Below are 18,288 nucleotides of genomic sequence, written 5' to 3'. Positions count from 1 at the left end.
GGTTACCTCGCTTTTTAAAACACTATATATTTTATAATTTATAGCATTTTTTTTTGGAGGACAGAATTTTGGGTAGCCCAGTTTTTACTGATCTTTTAATGAAAGTGAACTATATATTATTCTGGTAGAGAAAGCATGTGTGTGTATTTTTATTATATATATATATATATAGAATACCTACAAGTTTTTCAAATCCACCTGAATACTGTACTCAGTGATGGGGATCATAATGGTATAATTCAACATTGTTATGATATGGGCTTTATGGTATGGGCTTTCTTGAAGTTTTTTGCTTGTAGACCCCCTACTGGTTCATAACCTTTTGGTGAAATGCTGGGGCTAATCAGTTATGAACTTTAACCTATATGCTCATGATAATAATATGCTCCTGGAGAAGACCCTTCGATTTGTTATAAAGAACTTCTGAAGGAATCTAGCAATATGTCAAATTGTGTGAAATATAATTTCACATAACTTTTTAAAAGATTTTATGTATATGACAGAGAGAGACAGTGAGAGAAAGCATGAGTAGCAAGGAGGAGAGGGAGAAGCAGGCTCCCCACTCAGCAGAGACTGATCCCAGGACCCTGGGATCATGACCTGAGCCAAAGGCAGACTCTTAACCCACTGAGCCACCCAGGCACTCCAATTTCACATAACTTAATCAAGAGCAGCCATGAGCACATTTGGCACGTGGCTTGCATTTTGAAAGACTACAACTAAGCCTTGTGTTACTAGCATGACAGACCGAAATACCACTGCTTCAGACACCTCGGACGATTAGGGATAACATACGGAGCATCCTTCATGGTTGGATGCCTCATTTCTCCAAAGCGCGTGCTGCACATGGCACTAGCTATCGGCTCTGCTCCCAGCCTTCTGGGGTGCTAAGTGAATGGCAATCTTATGTCCAGGATACAGTTGGAACAGGGACAGAGCTCCACACTGCTGTAAAGCGGGAAAGGTATGGAGGGTTTTTCTGTTTTGTTTTTCCTCTTACTACTGATTTGTTCAGTACTATTTTCTTTTAGAGGGAAGGCACTGGCATTCTCAAGTACTGGGTTAGACACTACTTAGATTTAGTACATTTGAAAGTTTAATATGGGGATGCCCGGGTGGCCCAGCAGTTTAGTGCCTTCCTTCGGCCCAGGCCGTGACCCTGGAGACTTGGGATTGAGTCCCACATCAGGCTCCCTGGATGGAGCCTGCTTCTCTCTCTGCCTGTGTCTCTGCCTCTCTCTCTCTCTGTGTCTCTCATGAATAAATGAATAAAATATATTTAAAAAATGAAAGTTTAAAATGCACCCTTTCCAGTTCCAACATTTTTTTCAAATAGAAAGGAACAAATATGAAAGTGACATTAATCTGAAAAAGTGACCATTACTCATAAACATTTAGCTGTATGACATGATCCATTCAAAATTTTGAACCTTCCAAAAACCTTTGCAAAGTCAAAGCTAGATGATTTGCCAAGACTGTGAAATATCCTTCTCTGGCTATTTGGAAAGGAAGTGTAGAGAGTTACTAGCATGATATGGTTTAGGACAGGTGGCTAAAGTAGTAAGTCACCTTAAGGTTTTGCTTTTCTAGAAAAGTACCTATAGATGATCTAAGATGTAGCCAGCACCTGGGCACAATGTTAGACACACAGTGAGGAGAACAGTTTGTTTAAAATAAATAATATTCCTTATGAGATTTAAGCATGTCAAATTTTATAAAATAATTTATGTCTATTTGTGAGATCCAAAATATGCACTTTCAGAGCATATTCATTTATAGTATAAGGTTTACTATAAGTAATTACTCTAAGTTCTTGCTTTTTTTTCTCAGATTATTCATTTATTTTTTCCTAATATTTAAAAAATTAGGTGAGAGTATATGTAATTCAATTTGTGCAGAAGAACAATTTTTTTCTCACAATCTAAGAAGAACTGAAAAAAATCTACATGCTTAGAATAGTCACTTAAAGATTAAAATCTGCTAGAAATATTTTGGTAAAGTTACATGGATTTTTTTTTTTTCTTTACTTTCAAAAAAGTTCCCCTCCCTCTACTTTTGATAAATCTTCCTAAAGCACTCTGGATCAAATCATGGACTTACTAGAGAATTAGATACTCCTAGATGAATCTGTGGTGAAGACTATCACATAGAGTACTTTATAATGTATCACCAAAATAATTTAAATGGGAGAAGTATTTTGGTGATGGATTTATGAATGATTCAAAGGCCACAAGAAGAATACTAGGTAGTTCTCACTTCAGACTTCTATAGTCTTTAAAAGATATAGCTTTATTTTTTTTCTACTAATTCTAATCCTACAGCATGCTTAGGATAAAATGTTGCCACAACTGAATCAATTTGAAGGTAAGTGATATTAAGTGTGAACAAGATCTTACCATTCTGAACATCCAACACATGATGTTTATCTAATGTCCAACCACCCATGTTGGAAGCATCTAATTCATAGCCTTGCAAAATGGCAGTCCTCTTTTCCCACAGAGTCAAGTCCAGACACGACTCATATTCATATCCAACTGACACTGGAATCAAGAGAAATTACAGTTCAATTTCTCAACCACAGGCAGAAATGCAATTTATTCTATTATTTTGATAAAACTGCTTTTTTCCACAATTGTATTCTAAGACTATATTTCCACTCGTTTATGTGTAGTTTACTTTTCTATGAGAAGATTTGACCACATAAAAGGTGTTTTTCAATGAAACAATCTTCAATATTATTTTTCTGTTGATTTCATGGGAAACTAGTATTTTTTCCCCTCACACCACTTTTTCACAAGGGGTTCACAGCACAAAATGAAGACCAGATTGGGCACCTGGTTAAGTAATTAGATCAGATAAATCAGCCTCAGGTGGTGATCAGATGGTAACAAAAATAATATTTGCTATCTGAATAATTAGAGCTGTTTAGTTTCCAAGAGTATTAAATTGTGGAAAATATTTACGATAAGTAAGGTTCAATTCAGCAAAGAAGACAGTCTGATTACAACATTATGTTCACATGTTATTATCAGGACTGAACGAAAACATGAGCAGTAAATGACTATGAACAAATCACAAATGAAAAGCGTCCCAGTCACAATGAAACATGGGTTTTAAGATTTAGAACAAAGTAAAGGGAGAAGTGGCAATTATCTAGCTATTGCTAGATTATCTAGCTATTGACTGATCTGAATGAATTCAAGCCCAAGTTTATATTAATTTCAGAATAAAATGTCTATGATATTCTCAGGTAAAACCTAATGGAACCAAAAGCATCCATTAGTTTTTGCTGTTCTTGGCCTGATCGTGAAGCTCTAGCGTATGTATCTCAACATGCCAATCTTCGATCTCACTGTGCCATCACTCAGTGAAACAACGGGCTTAACTGATGTTTTAAGAATGTCAGTCCGCTGAGTTGACTCCTGCTCAAAAGAGCTGAAATAATTTTTGGACATAAATATTGTCTGGATCCTTTTAAAAATCATTGAGTTGAAACTACCCTAATTGTTAGATACAGAAAACATAAAAAAAAAGGATAAGGAAAACTAAGGAGATTAAAGTTAGAAAGAACAAAAAAAAAATGCAAGAAGGAAGGAGAATAGTAAGGAAAAAGAACATGAAGGAAGGGATAGGACAACCTGGAATCTCATTCAGAACATTTTGGAACATATAATTTCAGCCAGAAAAGAAGGGATATTTGCTTCTCATCATATGGAATATATTCCCTTGTCCCATGGTAGGTCTCAATCAACCAGCTTATAACTCCCCAAGGCCAACCTTACTGCTTTCCTCTCTGTTTGTCCACAGATTTACATGGTGACAATCAATTTCATGTTAGTTCTGACTTCAAGACAATTTTTTCTGGATGCAGAATAGACCAGTATAGAACTTACCAACAGCTTCCGATAGACCATAGACCTTCTGGTTATATGCGTCTGTTTTATCCCATATAAAAGTATAGGCCAGGTTTGGCGAGGCAGGAAACCACTTCTGAAACAGTCTTCCTACCACAGCCACCATGAGGTGAACCTTCATTAAATTAAATGGTATGACGGACTGGGTCATGGTGATCTTAAGAACTGACTTATATCCTGCAGCTCTGGAGCTCAGGTAGGAAAGTTTCAAATCTGTTCCCGGAATTGTAGTTTCTTCATGGAGTACCTAGGTTTGAATAAAGCAGAAACTTCAAACTGTGATCACGGATAACTAGCTATTAGGTAAAACAGATTTAAAAGAACTGAATATTGCAACTAAAATAAGACACCAAAGAGTCACTAATCCCAAATACACATCTGAGTGGTTACTTTATTCAATAATTAAAAATAACTCTGCTGCCAGCCCAATTTTTTTCCTCCTAAAAGCTTCTTGTCATTCATTCTGAGTTAATCACACCTCAGGTGCTACTCCTCATACAGGAGACACAGTGACTGCTCCATCAGGCTGACATGCACTGACTTGTTGGCTCATAGTCACAGCCGATTCTTGCTAACCCATCTTTCACCCCTGTCGCCCTGGAGAATAAGAGCAGACATTTCTAAGATGGTTAGCTCAGAGCAGGGATGTGGTCCAGGCCAAAGATCTGGCCTACACCAGCTGGCTCATTTAGGGATTAAGCCCTTGCCTATGGCCTCGGCAGCTGACTGGTCACAGCCGAGAAAGATGGGAGTGATTAACAAAAAAGACCAATTCATTTGGATTAAATCGTAGTGAATTCTGTATCCATGTTGAAAGGCAACAGAACAACAGCATATTTGTCATAATTAGTTAAACACTGAGCTAGGACTCACCACTAATTTTTGATATGATGGTAGATGCAGTAATATTTCAGAGCTGCATAAATCCTCCCTGGGAGAACTAGTGTGTTATTGAACACACATGCAAGACACTCAATGCACACTTTTTGAATTGAAGCTGGACTGTAAAAAGTTAAAATAATGGCCTGCCTAAGAACAATCTCCTTTATAGATTTTTAAAAATCATATTCTTAGCCCCACATTTATCCATCAATGTGACCAGGTCAATGAATACCAACAAATTTATACTGATGTACACCAAATATATTATGCCAAAACATTACTTATTTTGAAAAATATATTTTATGTGGTGTATAAGATCTTTCTAGACAGTGCAGATGCTAATAGCCAAGCTCCTACTAGTTGGGTTAACAATGGTAGCTCTTGATAGGTTTATTACAATACATATACTGCAAAGTGCAAGGCTATCTCTACTCAAGAATCTGCATCAGGAAGTCACTGTTTTGTCTTCTAAGAATTCAATAACATTCTCAAAGATTTCCTCATGTTGCCCTATTGAGATTCATTCTTCAGACATAAAGGATTACTTATTGTGTCAGAAAAATCATAGCATAGCGATCCAGTGGTCAGTAGGATCCAGCTCCTCTGGCATAGAACAGTTAGGATTGATGCCCATCTGTCATCTCCAAATTATAATGACTTAAGTAGAACCCATGATAGTAAGGTTGTAATGGTCAGTTTAAGTAAGTAGGACACAAGAATGGGTTGAGGAAACCTCCATTCTGGCCTGTGAGCCAATGTTGGCATCAAGAGTGATGCAATGCAGTACAGTGGAGTAAGAAGACATTGTTCTGCTCTCACAGCACCTATTTACCACAGGGAGTGGGGTTTCTTATCAAACATGCCCATTGATTTCAGCCATACACTGTCTCAAGCAAAACAGTTTATGGACATATAGAAACTTTCTAGAGCTCTGTTAGACTCGGGGAGAACATTACATTTAAGATTGACAGCACTTTTGTGTGGCTGTAGGCCTCAGGGTGAATAATCTAAATACAACTCATTGTTCTTCCATCATTGGGGTGAAATATCAGTGGGTTCGCTTGAAAAATGGATTCCGTGACTCTTGAATGGCCCTGAAAATGTAAGTGATGGAACCCTAAGGCATATAATTTGTTTCCTCTTAATTTGTTTTCAAAATGATTTCTCACAAATCTGATAGGTTTTCTATATGTAATACAGTCTTTCATTAATTAAATTATATACTCCCTGTGATCTGGTAGGGGCTGCTTCTCTAATTCAAAATATTACATGTTATTCCCAATTTTAATAACAGATTATTGTCTTTGTCATCATTAACCTACTTCCATGGAACAAATATCTGTAATTTTGTTCATTAAAACATGTGTTTCTCCTATGTAATTTAACTTGACCATGTTATTTTGCATTAGTGGGGAAAGTAAATCCAGCCAGAGTGGAAAAATAAACCATTAAGCTTATTTTTTGCCAGCTGCGTGATCTATAAGCCCCGTTCTTTAGCCCATTGAATATTCAGTTAGAAACTACAATTAAAAAATATAATGACATAAAAAAAGGCTTTCTTTGATTTTGTTGTTTTTGTTTTGTTTTATAAGTTGATAAATATTTTATAATAAATAAGGTTACATATTCAGTTAAAAAAAAAGTACATCCTGTCAATTCTACCTTCCAAATCTTGGTCTAATCTGTTTCCTCTCCACTTCCACTGCCACTGTGAGTGTTGCACCCTCTCCATCTCAGTGCTGGATATGTATGGAAATACATTAGTCAGTTCACCAATTTATCTGTCTTCTTCTACCAATTACACATTTTGCCACTTGAGTTAGCTTTAGAGAAATCTGAAAAGATGCCATTGGCCCCCTGATTCCATATTGCCTAAAGAATTCAAAGTCTCCATTGTATGGTATTTGGGGCCATTCATAATTTGGCCCTAACCTTTTCTCTTATATGCCCTACGTTTAAGTAGTTCACCAGTTTTAATATGACATCATATGTTTTTACCACCATGTAGTGGCTCACACATTTTCTTCAGTCTGGAATATCCTTTCCCCACTTTGAAGGCCAACCTCAGTGATGCTTTTTTGGCTTCCTTAGGAATAGACCTCTCTTTCGAACTCTCAGACCTCTCAGACTTCTTCCTTTAAATCTTGATCACATTTAGAATGGTGGGAATCCATGTCTTATTATTCTTTTTATCTAGTAGAGTATCTCATACATAATAGGCTCTCAGTAAATTTCTACTAAATGTTTGCAGACTGTTTGATGGACGGGGGAAAAAAAAACCCTTCATGTATTCCTACAATTGTTGACAACTTGAAATCCATTTCAATGACTCAGTTTGCTAAATATTTGCCACCTATAGACAGACAGACAGACAGACACTGCTTCAAGGTTAAATCTATTTAAGGACTGGCTAAGAAATTCAGAGTTACTGCAAGATGGCCCCTGGGAAGGAAGTACTATGTTGCATAAGATTACAATGAATTTCCAAAAGCTTCAGCTCAAAGCTCAAAGCTGGCTTGGCTGTTATGCAGTAAATCGTTGACATGTCTCTTCTGCATTACATTTGCCTGTGAGAGTTCTTATCTGTTATCCTAGACCTTCTCAGCTTATCTCCTCTGCCCTCTAGCTGTACTCCCTCCCTAGGGGATCTCATCCTATGCTTGATGTTTATCTTTATCACTGATGACCCCAAGTTTACATTTTACTTCCATCTTCTCCCCTGGACTCCACTTCTTACCACTTCCACCTCAACTACCTTTGTCCAAGCCACCAGCATCTCTCCTACTACTGAGACTCTCTCCTACCTGGTCTCCTTTGTTGCAACATATGCCTAATATAGAACATTCTTAGTGTAGCAACTGTAGTGATCCTTTTAAGAAGGAAACGAGTAGGGGCACCTGGGTGGTTCAGTTGCTTAAGTGTTCATCTCTTGGTTTAGGCTCAGGTCATGATCTCAGGTTGTGGGATGGAGCCCTGCCTTGTTCAGCGAGGAGTCTGCTTGAGATTCTTTCCCCCTCCTCTAACCCTGCTCCCCCACATCAGATGAATACATAAAATCTTTTTAAAAAAGAAGGAAATCAGTAACTGTTATTGTTTTACTTAAAAATTGCCAGCAGCTTCCAATTACTAAAAGTAGGAAGTCCTTATCCTTCCCACGGTCTTCAACGATTTGTGTGTCACCCCTTTACTCATGACACACCTGCTGGCCTCTTTGCCATTTTGTGAACAAGCCAAACATTCTCTTCCCTTGGAGCTTCTGCACTTGCTTCTTGTGCTAACTGGAATACTCTTTTATTTTTGGGTTTATTCTTTCACTTTCTTAAAATTTCAACTGAAATATCAACTTGTCAAAAAGATCTTCCTGGACCACACTTTATATCATCATACCTCCATCCATTAACTCTGTTTTAGATTTAAAAAATAAGTCTTATTCACAACCTGACATATATTTATACATTTGTTGTCTCTCTCCCCATTAGCTGGTAAGCTCCTTGAGAACAGGCACTACATCTGATTGGCTTACTGCTTCATTCCATTCTCACAGTGCCTGGTGCAGAGAAGAACAAATATGACAAGCTGCTACGTGCTGCTGTATTTTATTTTATTTTTTTAAAAAAGATTTTACTTTTTTGAGAGAAAGTGAGCATGAATGACGTGGGGTGCTATGGCAGAGGGAGAAAGAGAAGCAGACTCCCCACTGAGCATGGAACCTGATGCAGAGGCTTGATCCCAGGATTCTGGGATCATGACTTGAGCCAAAGGCAGACAAGTAACCGACTGAACCACCCAGGCATCCCTGTGCTGCTTTATTTTAAAGACCACATATTTTGGGGGTACCTAGGTGGCTCGGTTTGTTAAGTGACCAACTCTTGATTTTGGCTCATGTCATGATCTTGAGGTTGTGGGATGGAGCCCCACAGCTCACTCCACGCTCAGCTGGGAGTCACCTTGAGAACCTTGAGTCTCTCTTCTTCTCCCTTTGCCCCTCTCCCTTGTCTCTCTGTCTCTCAAATAAATAAATAAAACTTAAAAAAAAATAAAGACTACATATGTTTACTTATTTATGAATAAAGTCCATTATTATTGCACCTAACGTCCTATCTTTAAGGCCTCAAAGTAATAATTGGAAACAAAGAGGAAGCAAAATGATCTCTAGATCTTTCAGTAGATAAAAGGAATAGCTATTGCTATGGCTATTCCTTATAGTTTTCTTTTCGTGGAGGAGAATAGGCTTTACTATAAATTATTAGAACTTAGGACACAATACCAACTTCTCCTGATAAAATAAATATCTTGAGAAAATTAATGAACATTTGTTGCTAAAAATTATCTTTTTTGAAACACACTTTTGCTTATAATTAAACAGTAAGTCACTGAGAGTAATGACCATGTATAATAGTGCTTGTTTACCATGTCAAGCAGTATCAAAACCTTTTTCCAGTGATTGAGTGAATGAACAAAAGCATTGTTACCTGTTGAGTTTAAGATGTTTTTCTATTTGGCTATGACTAATAAATATATACAGATATAGTGTAGCTTGAACAAAAAAAGTAAAGTATTTTGAGTAGATCTTTAAGGAATAATTAGATATCCCACGACAGTATGACCTATTCTTACACGCACACACGCATATGTACCCTCCACATTCTATGTTTCAGTCTATAGAATTACTAAGGATAGCGCTGGAATTTTGCAATCTTTCTTGAAGGTTCTTTGGAAACCACATAAACTGAAGATGTTTCCTTAAAAGTGCTGCCTGCTAGAACACTCTACCTGTGTTTCGGGAATAATGGGGCTGTCTTCAGGAGAAGATCTGAAAAAGGTGGATAAAGGTGAAGACACGATGATGGGATTTGGCCTCACAAATCCACTCAGATCACAGCTGGGAATGTCATTCTCTTCCTTCTTCATGACTAGGGTATCCATCACATAGAAGACATTCCATGGAATCCACACGGTATGATACTGAGTGAGGAATGGGGAGCGTTCAAATACCAAAGTAAGAGAAGCACCGCCATTTGCCACCAAATCAAACCTAAGAAAAAACAAGATTACTTAGCTAGTTATCTGGATCCCATACAGCTTCCAACAATGCTCAGCTCCTCAAACATGCTTTATGAAGAAAACCAACTTTTCTCCCAACTTGTATATAATTTCAAACCTATTAAAATAATTATTCAACAAACACCCACACACCTTTTACTTAGATTTACCAATTTATTAACATTTTCCCAAATTTGCTTTATCTATCTACCCATCTACTCATTTTTTTCCAGAATAATCTGAGCTTAAGTGACAGATGTTACAGAATGTAACTTCTAAACATGTTGATGAATCTTCTAAAACAAAGAAAATTCTCCTACAAAACCACAACCATGTTATCATGTCTTGGCAAATGAAATCAACTTTCAAAGAACTACATGGGCATGTGACTTTATGTCTCTGCCACATGAGCTGTCACAGATTTCTGGAGTCTAAAAGTTGTTGCAGTTCTATATTAAAAGGGATAATAAAACATAATGGGTGATATAAGAATGCCTAGCTCTTATACTGAAAATATTTCAAACGGAGAGAGTGCAGTGGGAATGACTCACATTCCATCCTGGCGGGTAATAGTATATCCATATTCTGGGTAATGGAAAAACGAGACATTTACTCCAATAAGTGGAGTTCCATCAGCAGTTAGTACTTGGCCTCTGATGACGGATGCAAGGCTGTGGGAAAAGTAGAAGAATTAAAATGAACATTTGTCTTCTCAGGCCAACATTATCATGATTTAGAGATAATTCAACGTAAAGATAAAATAACACTGTCACACACACTTGCTATTCACAAAAAACAGACCTGAAATAGTCCTGAGACAATGTCCCTTTTAATTAAATGTAATTCACATTCTCTAAATGCCTGGTGTTTACCCGGGGTTTTAATGTGTTGCAATCTGGTTTTTGGAGAGTTATCAAGACCAATAACTTAGAGATGAATTTTTTAAAATTATAAATTGTGCTTTTTTCATAAGTCATATATCTGGTGCTTACATGAAGAAAAGTATACCTTCCAATTAATTCCAAGGCAATCCATAAATCTGCAGGGACCAAGAAGAACAAGATTTAAAGGGGCAATAAGGCACATTTGTGCAACAACTTTTAATCAACTGCTGGGTTTAACTGCATTAATGCTGTTAAATTACTGCAGAGCCAGGAGTTCTAGTGTAAATCATCTTCTTTTACTCAGTGAGACACAAGACACCTGCTTTCACTTACTGGTTTATTTTCAGGTCATTACTGCTCTGTAAAGCACCAGTCAAACAGCTTATGCAATCTTACTGCCATGCCGTTAGCAGTTCCATTACATTAATTCATAATTTATATTATTTAGCGAGCTCAGCTAAAAAAAAAAAAGCTCACTTCTGTTTTGCCTTTTGGGGTCTTTTCACTGCGTCTTTTGAAACATTTCCAACTGTGCTAACAAAATCAACTAGTTAAATGAAGATTTATTGACTCCTTAATGGGATGTCCTGTTATGGCTCAGGTACTGAAATTGACAAAGTATGTGAACTGTGTCAAAAATACTTGAAATGTGAAGTTTGGTGAGGTATTTGCCAAAAGAGGAAAAACTGCATTAGAAGAAAAAGCACTTTCCTCAAATTCACAGTCATCAGCAGTTCATACAAAGTGTATTTAACTATTGATAATATCACTACAAATCTATCTATGTAAGGAAAAAAAAATGCATTAACCTTTTATTGAAAGGACTTTCTCCAGGTATGACATGGGTGCTATCAGATCCTATAAGAAAACTGATTCGATCATAGAAGGATTTGGCAGCTTGCTGCGAGGGGGACTGTAAGCTTTGGCTGATGACATCCTGAGGATCAGGCAATCCGCGGCAGTAGGGTTGGTTTTGGCAGGAACTCTGTAAACAGCAATCAGGATCCATACAGTCAACGAGCCCATCTGCAGAGAGAAGTGGAAGCCAGTAAGAGAGTTCCTCTTGTTAATCGGTTTTGTTTGTTGGTTCGTTTTCTTTCAGATCCAAGGAATCGTCGCCCCCCCCCCGCCCCCCATCTGAGAATAATTTCTACGAGGCACACTTTTTGGAAACATCAAATATTAATACAATACTTGCAGCCGCTTTCACGCAGAGTAAATGTTTGGATTGGAGATGGCTGATTCTGAGTAAGAAATAAAAAATGACTGATTAAAACAATCTATTAGCGTAGGAAGGACTACAGATTAGTTTTAAGAATAATTACTGAAGCCTCTATTTTAGAGAAAACGCATAGGAGTTAACATAATGAGCATTACTGGTCAATGGATTGGGACCTACGTAGGGTGAAGGTCTAAAATTTGGGAAAGGGTCAGAAAATGAAAGTCTGTGAAGTGAAGCAAATACAAATCAACGTATAATGGTTGAGATCAGCCAATCGCCTTTCAAGGAAATAGCTTTCCCGAGGACGTTAAAGTGTGTTCCAAATAAAATTAAGGCATCTCTCAAATTTTACATAGAATCCTGAGCCCCTTGCATGCCTCTGCTAAAATGGAGATGTAACTTTAAAATGGCAAATGGAGGTGCCTGGGTGGCTGGGCTGGGTGATTGCCTTTAGGTCAGGTCATGGTCGGAGGGTCAAGCTTTGCATTGGGCTCCCCACTCAGCAGGGGTAGAGTCTGCTTCTCCTCCCTGCTTGTATTCTCTCTTTCTCAAATAAATAAAATCTAAAAAATTAAAATAAATAAAATGTGGCAAATGTAAGTGAGCCATAATATTGGAAATGATAAGAAGCCTATCACAAAAAACTTAACCGAAAGTGCTGGTGACCTTAAAAGTGTACCGGAGAGAAAGAGTTTGTTGGTGCCTCCTCCAGAACATCAAAAGAAAACCACATTTGGGGGAATCCCTGGGTGGCTCAGTGGTTTAGTGCCTGCCTTCGGCCCAGGACGTGATCCTGGAGTCCCAGGATCAAGTCCTGCATCAGGCTCCCTGCATGGAGCCTGCTTCTCCCTCTGCCTGTGTCTCTGCCTCTCTCTCTCTTGCTGTGTCTCTCGTGAATAAATAAATATAATCTTATAAAAAAAAGGAAACCACATTCAATGGCCTACGTATATTGTTTGAAACATATAAACCAACTCATTAGTGGACAAGAGTGTCAGGTTATGATGATTTGGTGACAATATTCCTGAAGATCATTCTTTCCCTGGGCAGCTGACACATAAATTTTGAATGGCAGGCAAATGACATTTCTCAGTATAGATTAATAAAAACATTAGTTTCTGAGGACTTCAAATCATTTTTGGGAGATCGGACAAATGGTTTTAAAATCTTCAAACCCAAGTATCAGTGTGACCCTATTCTGAGAACTCAGTTGAAAATATCTAGTTGGCCTACATATTTTATTTACACAAGGGTTTTTGTTTTTTTTTTTAAAATAACTTTTATTTAAGAGAAAACTGCACTAGCCATTTGTTTTGGCTTTAGGCCACTCTTATTAATAGAATATAAGTTTGCCCCTTCATTATCTGACAGCAAACTGAGACAAAAGGAAACAGACTAAATTGAGTTATGCTATCCAGTCTAAAAGTAGGTCAACAACACAGGTAAGGTCACAAACAAAAGGTGAGGGGTCCTGGATGAATGTCCTTAAATCATTTCGCCCACCTGAAGGAGAATGCAGTGAACACCTATGATTTCTCCTAACATTCACTTCTTCTTTGGGCAACAGCTCTACATTTCCATTTCTGTATCCATCCGTCCCCACCTCTAAGTCTGTGTGCATTTCCCCCTGAATGTTTGGTTCAGGAATGTCCATTCGACCTAACTTGTCTAACTGGAGTGAATTGCAGGTACTGTCTGCAGAGATTCCTCCTCCCTCTTCCCCTGAGGCTTGGAGCTGTAAGGCTGTGAGCTTGGGGTTTCTACCTCAATCCAGCTGCTTGCTACAGGAGAACCTGTCTCCCAAGACAGCCATTCAAGGGGCAGAGCCCAGAACTGGAGAGAAAAACAACAGGTCATCTTGGCATCTTCAGGGTTTTTGCAACAAGCCACATCTGAGCTCCCCAGCTTTTCAGTTGCGGAAGCCAAGCTATCATCTTCTTCCTTACGCCTGTTTGGGTTAGATTTTCTGTCATTTAAAACTGAAAGAGACTTAATTTATCTAGAGACTGTAACTAAAAATCCCTACACTTTTCCCCTTGCTGTGAAAAGCAAGCTTAAAACATGAATACTTGAATTAAATTTATGGTGTTGGACCCCTTTTACATTAATATTTTAATTTTTTTGTTACCATGATGAGTCAGAATTTCTGATAGGCAGATCTTCCCACATATTGTTTCCTTATGATAATTACATTTTTATGTAGGTGTCTGTTATTTTTTTTAAAAAATGTGTTAATTATTTGAAAGTGTGGTTTTATCCCTTTGGTAAAAATTTTAAATCATGTTTTAAGCAAATCAAATGAAACTGAGCTTTGAAACTTTATATAAATTTATCGAAATACTACTTTCTTAGCCAAAAGGCCATGAAGATCAAAAATGTCTAAATATTTCTCCATATTTCTGGAAGGAAGATAAAACTATGCTATAAGCTTACTTTTCACGAAGATATAATAATACAATATATTGTCTATTTTTTCTACCTCTTTCAAAGAAATAGAAGCAGTTATTAAAGATTCAGCTTTTTAAAGTAGTAGACTATTGAACTATTGCCCCAATACCAAAGGAAACCAATTAAAAAATAAAATCCTTTCAATAACAATTCATGATTATGTATTGAGACTATAAGGAATCCTTAATTATGTGTTTTATGATATACTTAAGAGTTCTCACTCCGTGGCTTTTGAATGGGTGTGTATATGCTTGGGAGAATCATTTAACACAAATATTTTATATTCCTGCAGGGTTTTCCCTTACATTCATTCTTCAACCTAAATAGAAACTACCCACACTAGAGAAAGTACTTCCAATTATTGTATTTTATCTCCATTAGTCTTGTAAATTAAAGGTTAAATGCCCGGCGTCCTCTCCTCCCCCACACTACTCCGGTATCTTCCTTTAGGCAATATATGGTACAAGTTGCCAAACAGGAATGCTCAAATTTAGTCATTCATCTTTGTTAGTTTATAAAAAGCAAATGTACATCTGGCATGTAGTCTGCAGGTCATAAAACTGCATGAGATTGACACCTTCTGAACTAATCAGTTGGAAATGCATTTTTACAAGCCTCTCTGCTAACATCAATCAGAGAAAGAATCTCATTTTCAATAGCCAAGATGCAGGGACACACAGTTTTTCTGCAGAGTTTATCAGTAACTTGCCCAAGCAAGTGACGGATGGTTATGAATCCGGCTCTCTATAACTTGGGAGAACATTTTTCATTCTTTGTACTTATATAGCTGGGGCTATCTAGTACAAGTAAGTTGATTATCCGCTTGTCCAAATGTAGACTGTAGTAAAATTGTCTTTGTGGAATAGCTTCTCAAAATCATTGAGTTTCCTTTTAGTATTGGGAATATTAGGTTGGCTTAAATTTATATTGGTGTACACATCATATCTAATAGAATTAATCATAAAAAAATCTAAAGATTACATCAGAAATGCTCAAAACCTAATGAAAAACAACTTCGAAGATCAGTAAAGGGCCTTTCTTCCTTTGCAATTTCTTTGATGTAAAGCAGATAATTTAGTTTGTGCTTCTGACCACTCAATCCTGAACATTATGGCTGTAGTTATTATTTTAAAACATGTTCTCTTTTTACCTTAGGCTTTCCCTGGACTATAACAGTGGTTGGCAAACTTACTTTGCAAAGGGCCAGATAGTAAGTGATTTAGGCATGCAAAGGGCCATGCCGTCTCTGTTGCAACTGTTCGATGCCACCTTTACAGCGTGAAAGCAGCTGTGGACATTATGGAAATGAATAGGTGTGTTCCAATAAAACTTTATTTACAAAAACAGTCTTTGGCCAAGAGGTCATAGCTTGCCAGCCTCTGGTCTTGCTTTAATGTTTCTACCCTGCCTATTCCCTTGTATTCTTCAAATCATTCTTGACGTTGTTTCCAGCAAATTTAGACCATGCATATTTTGCCAGATTTACATGAAAACTTCTGACGCCAGGTCTTTCCCCAGGTTACCCCTATGCTGGCTTTGATCTGCTTGTCAAAACTCACTTTCTTCTTTCAAGTAGCTATGGATACCTGAACCTGTTTTTCAAAGCCTTGATTTAATGACTGGATAAAAAGTCATAAATTTCCCTTTAATGAATTTTCTTTTTTTATTCAAAAGATAATTAATGTCTACTGCCCTACCCCACAGTATTTGGAAGCTCCCTTCCCCTATTCCAAGTTAGAGGTAGAGATAGAAATTCTGATGGAATAATTTATTTGTAGACTCCAGAATTCTCAAAGTGTATAAAACCTTTCATTACTTTTTAAAGTCACCGTTCTGTGATATGCATGAAATTTATTTATGACTGAATTGGAATCATGTTTAGGGTTCTGACTATTCTTGTTTGTGTGTGTGTGTGTGTGTGTGTGTGTATGTGTGTGTGTGTGTCCATCAGTGGTCTCTTTGTAGGTTTGGTGTCTATGCTCACATATGTCTCTAGGCTGATAATTCTTCAGCACTTCAAATCCACAAACTGCCTTCTAGATATTTCCATTTGGATATTATGTAAGGTAATATCTAAAAACTTAGTGGGTCTAAAACACAAGATATCTAATCTTCTCTAAATATGCTGTTTTCTTCTGTATTTCCTACTTCAATGAATGGTTCTACAACCCACCCATCCAGTCTCTCAAAGCAGAAACCTGAGTGTCATCCTTGACTCCTCTTCTCCCTTCCTTTTTCTCTGCACTCCATCAATTACCAGGTTTTCTTTTCTTCACCCCAAATATTTATTGAGTTTTTCTCTTTCCATTTCACTGAAACTGCCCTTCAGGCCACCATGGTCACCTCTTAACGAGGTCTCCACAACAGTCTGGTTTCCTGGGTTCCAGTCTTGTCCCAACTATTCATCCTCTATACTTCTGACAAAGTCATTTTGCAGAAATCAGGTCTGATAACTTCACTTCTCTAGTTAAAAAAAAGTCCTTTATTTGGCCTCTACTGCCTTCTGAGTAGTTAGAACTCCTTACCATGGTTTCAAAAACCTTTCATCATTATTGTTTCCTCTACCTGGAGACCTCTGACCTGCTCTCTAGCCCCCTACTCCCTGGACCCCCAGCTGTTCCCCTCCATTCCTTCAGCCAGCAGCTCAGGCAATGGCTCATGCTGCTCCTTCAGAGCTGAGTTCATCACTGTGTCCCCAATATCTAGTACACTTCTTGGCACCAAGTCAGCATACAATGTAATGTATTTGATGAAGGAATGGAAGAATGGATTCAGTTTCTAGAGATAATTAGATTGAAACAGATCAAAATGATGTCTTAAAGGTACAGTGGAGACAGTCTCTTGGTTTTCTTTTCTTACCCTTCTCCAACTCTCAGTATTATGCTCATTCATGAAGGAGGAGAACTATGCACACCAAACTGTTGACAGCGGTTAACTCTTTTGACAACAAGAATGTTCTATTTGTTTCCTGTGGCTACTATGACTAGCTCTCACCATTAACGCCAAAGTTCTTGAGGTAGAGACAATGTCTAACAAGGAGACTTGTTTCTGAAGAGGTCCTGTGCACTGCCCATTTCTGAAACCTGAAGTCGCAGTGACTGGCATTGGCTGTAAAATACTTCGAGCTCCAAGCCTGCGTGGCTCTCACTTTTCTCTCCCTCTAAACCTTATTCAAATCTAGTGGTGAAATCCCATGTTCCTTGCACTTGATTGGGAAGCTACTGGGGTGCTTTGCTTCCGAGAGCACAAGCTGGACTTCTCTTTCCTTGAAGGCAATTTACATTGCTCTAAAAACTGTGCAAAGGGGTTCAGAAGAACCCAAGTCTCACCCCAAAAGTGGGAGTCAGTGTTTCACATTCATAGTAATTTTTCCCTCAGATCATGATCTACCAGAAAAATATATCTTAACCCTCTGAGAGTCTGCATGCCACGCTTGTGTTTCCATGATATACACTTCTCTCTTTTCAAAAGTCATTCTCCCCACCCTTTCTTCCCAGGTCTGTTACTCTCTATCTTCTTTATTTAAATGTTACCTTAATATGTGTTTGGAGAAGACATTAGTCCCATCTTCCGGCTAGAACTTTTTAAGAACCTATTTTCAAACATTTCCTTATTTTCATCTGGTAATCTCCAAACTTAGATGGCCCCCGCCCACTCACAACACTCATCCTGCTGCTTACATTAACATTTCATTCATTTTTCCACTTCTGGTTTTTACTGCTAGCACACTCCCACTGCTTCTTGCAGTCTGAACCTTCTGTTTGTATTCTTTAGCCCCCCACCCCCGCCGCCTGACTGTTTTTATCTTTCTGATTTCTGAATAACCTCAACGGAATTGTGCTTTTCCTCTCCATTATCATCAGCCTGCACTTAAAAAAAAAAAAAAAAAAAAGCC

The 18,288-nt window shown here is 37.8% G+C and overlaps 1 protein-coding gene across 3 annotated transcripts in view; it reads right to left on the bottom strand.

Moving 5' to 3' along the window:
• Positions 1-18,288, bottom strand: part of TENM3 (teneurin transmembrane protein 3) — a 609,811-nt gene that overhangs the window by 53,970 nt on the left and 537,553 nt on the right. For all 3 annotated transcript variants that reach the window (XM_041753664.1, XM_041753665.1, XM_041753666.1), the window contains 5 exons: positions 11,533-11,749; positions 10,391-10,510; positions 9,570-9,831; positions 3,894-4,161; positions 2,397-2,540 (listed from right to left, as the gene is read on the bottom strand). In XM_041753664.1, coding sequence (XP_041609598.1) covers positions 2,397-2,540; positions 3,894-4,161; positions 9,570-9,831; positions 10,391-10,510; positions 11,533-11,749 — 1,011 coding nt within the window. The remainder of the gene's footprint in view (positions 1-2,396; positions 2,541-3,893; positions 4,162-9,569; positions 9,832-10,390; positions 10,511-11,532; positions 11,750-18,288) is intronic.

Source organism: Vulpes lagopus, chromosome 4 (assembly GCF_018345385.1).
Source record: "Vulpes lagopus strain Blue_001 chromosome 4, ASM1834538v1, whole genome shotgun sequence".
Classification (NCBI taxonomy): domain Eukaryota; kingdom Metazoa; phylum Chordata; class Mammalia; order Carnivora; family Canidae; genus Vulpes; species Vulpes lagopus.
This window is presented reverse-complemented; position numbering and strand designations above follow the sequence as displayed.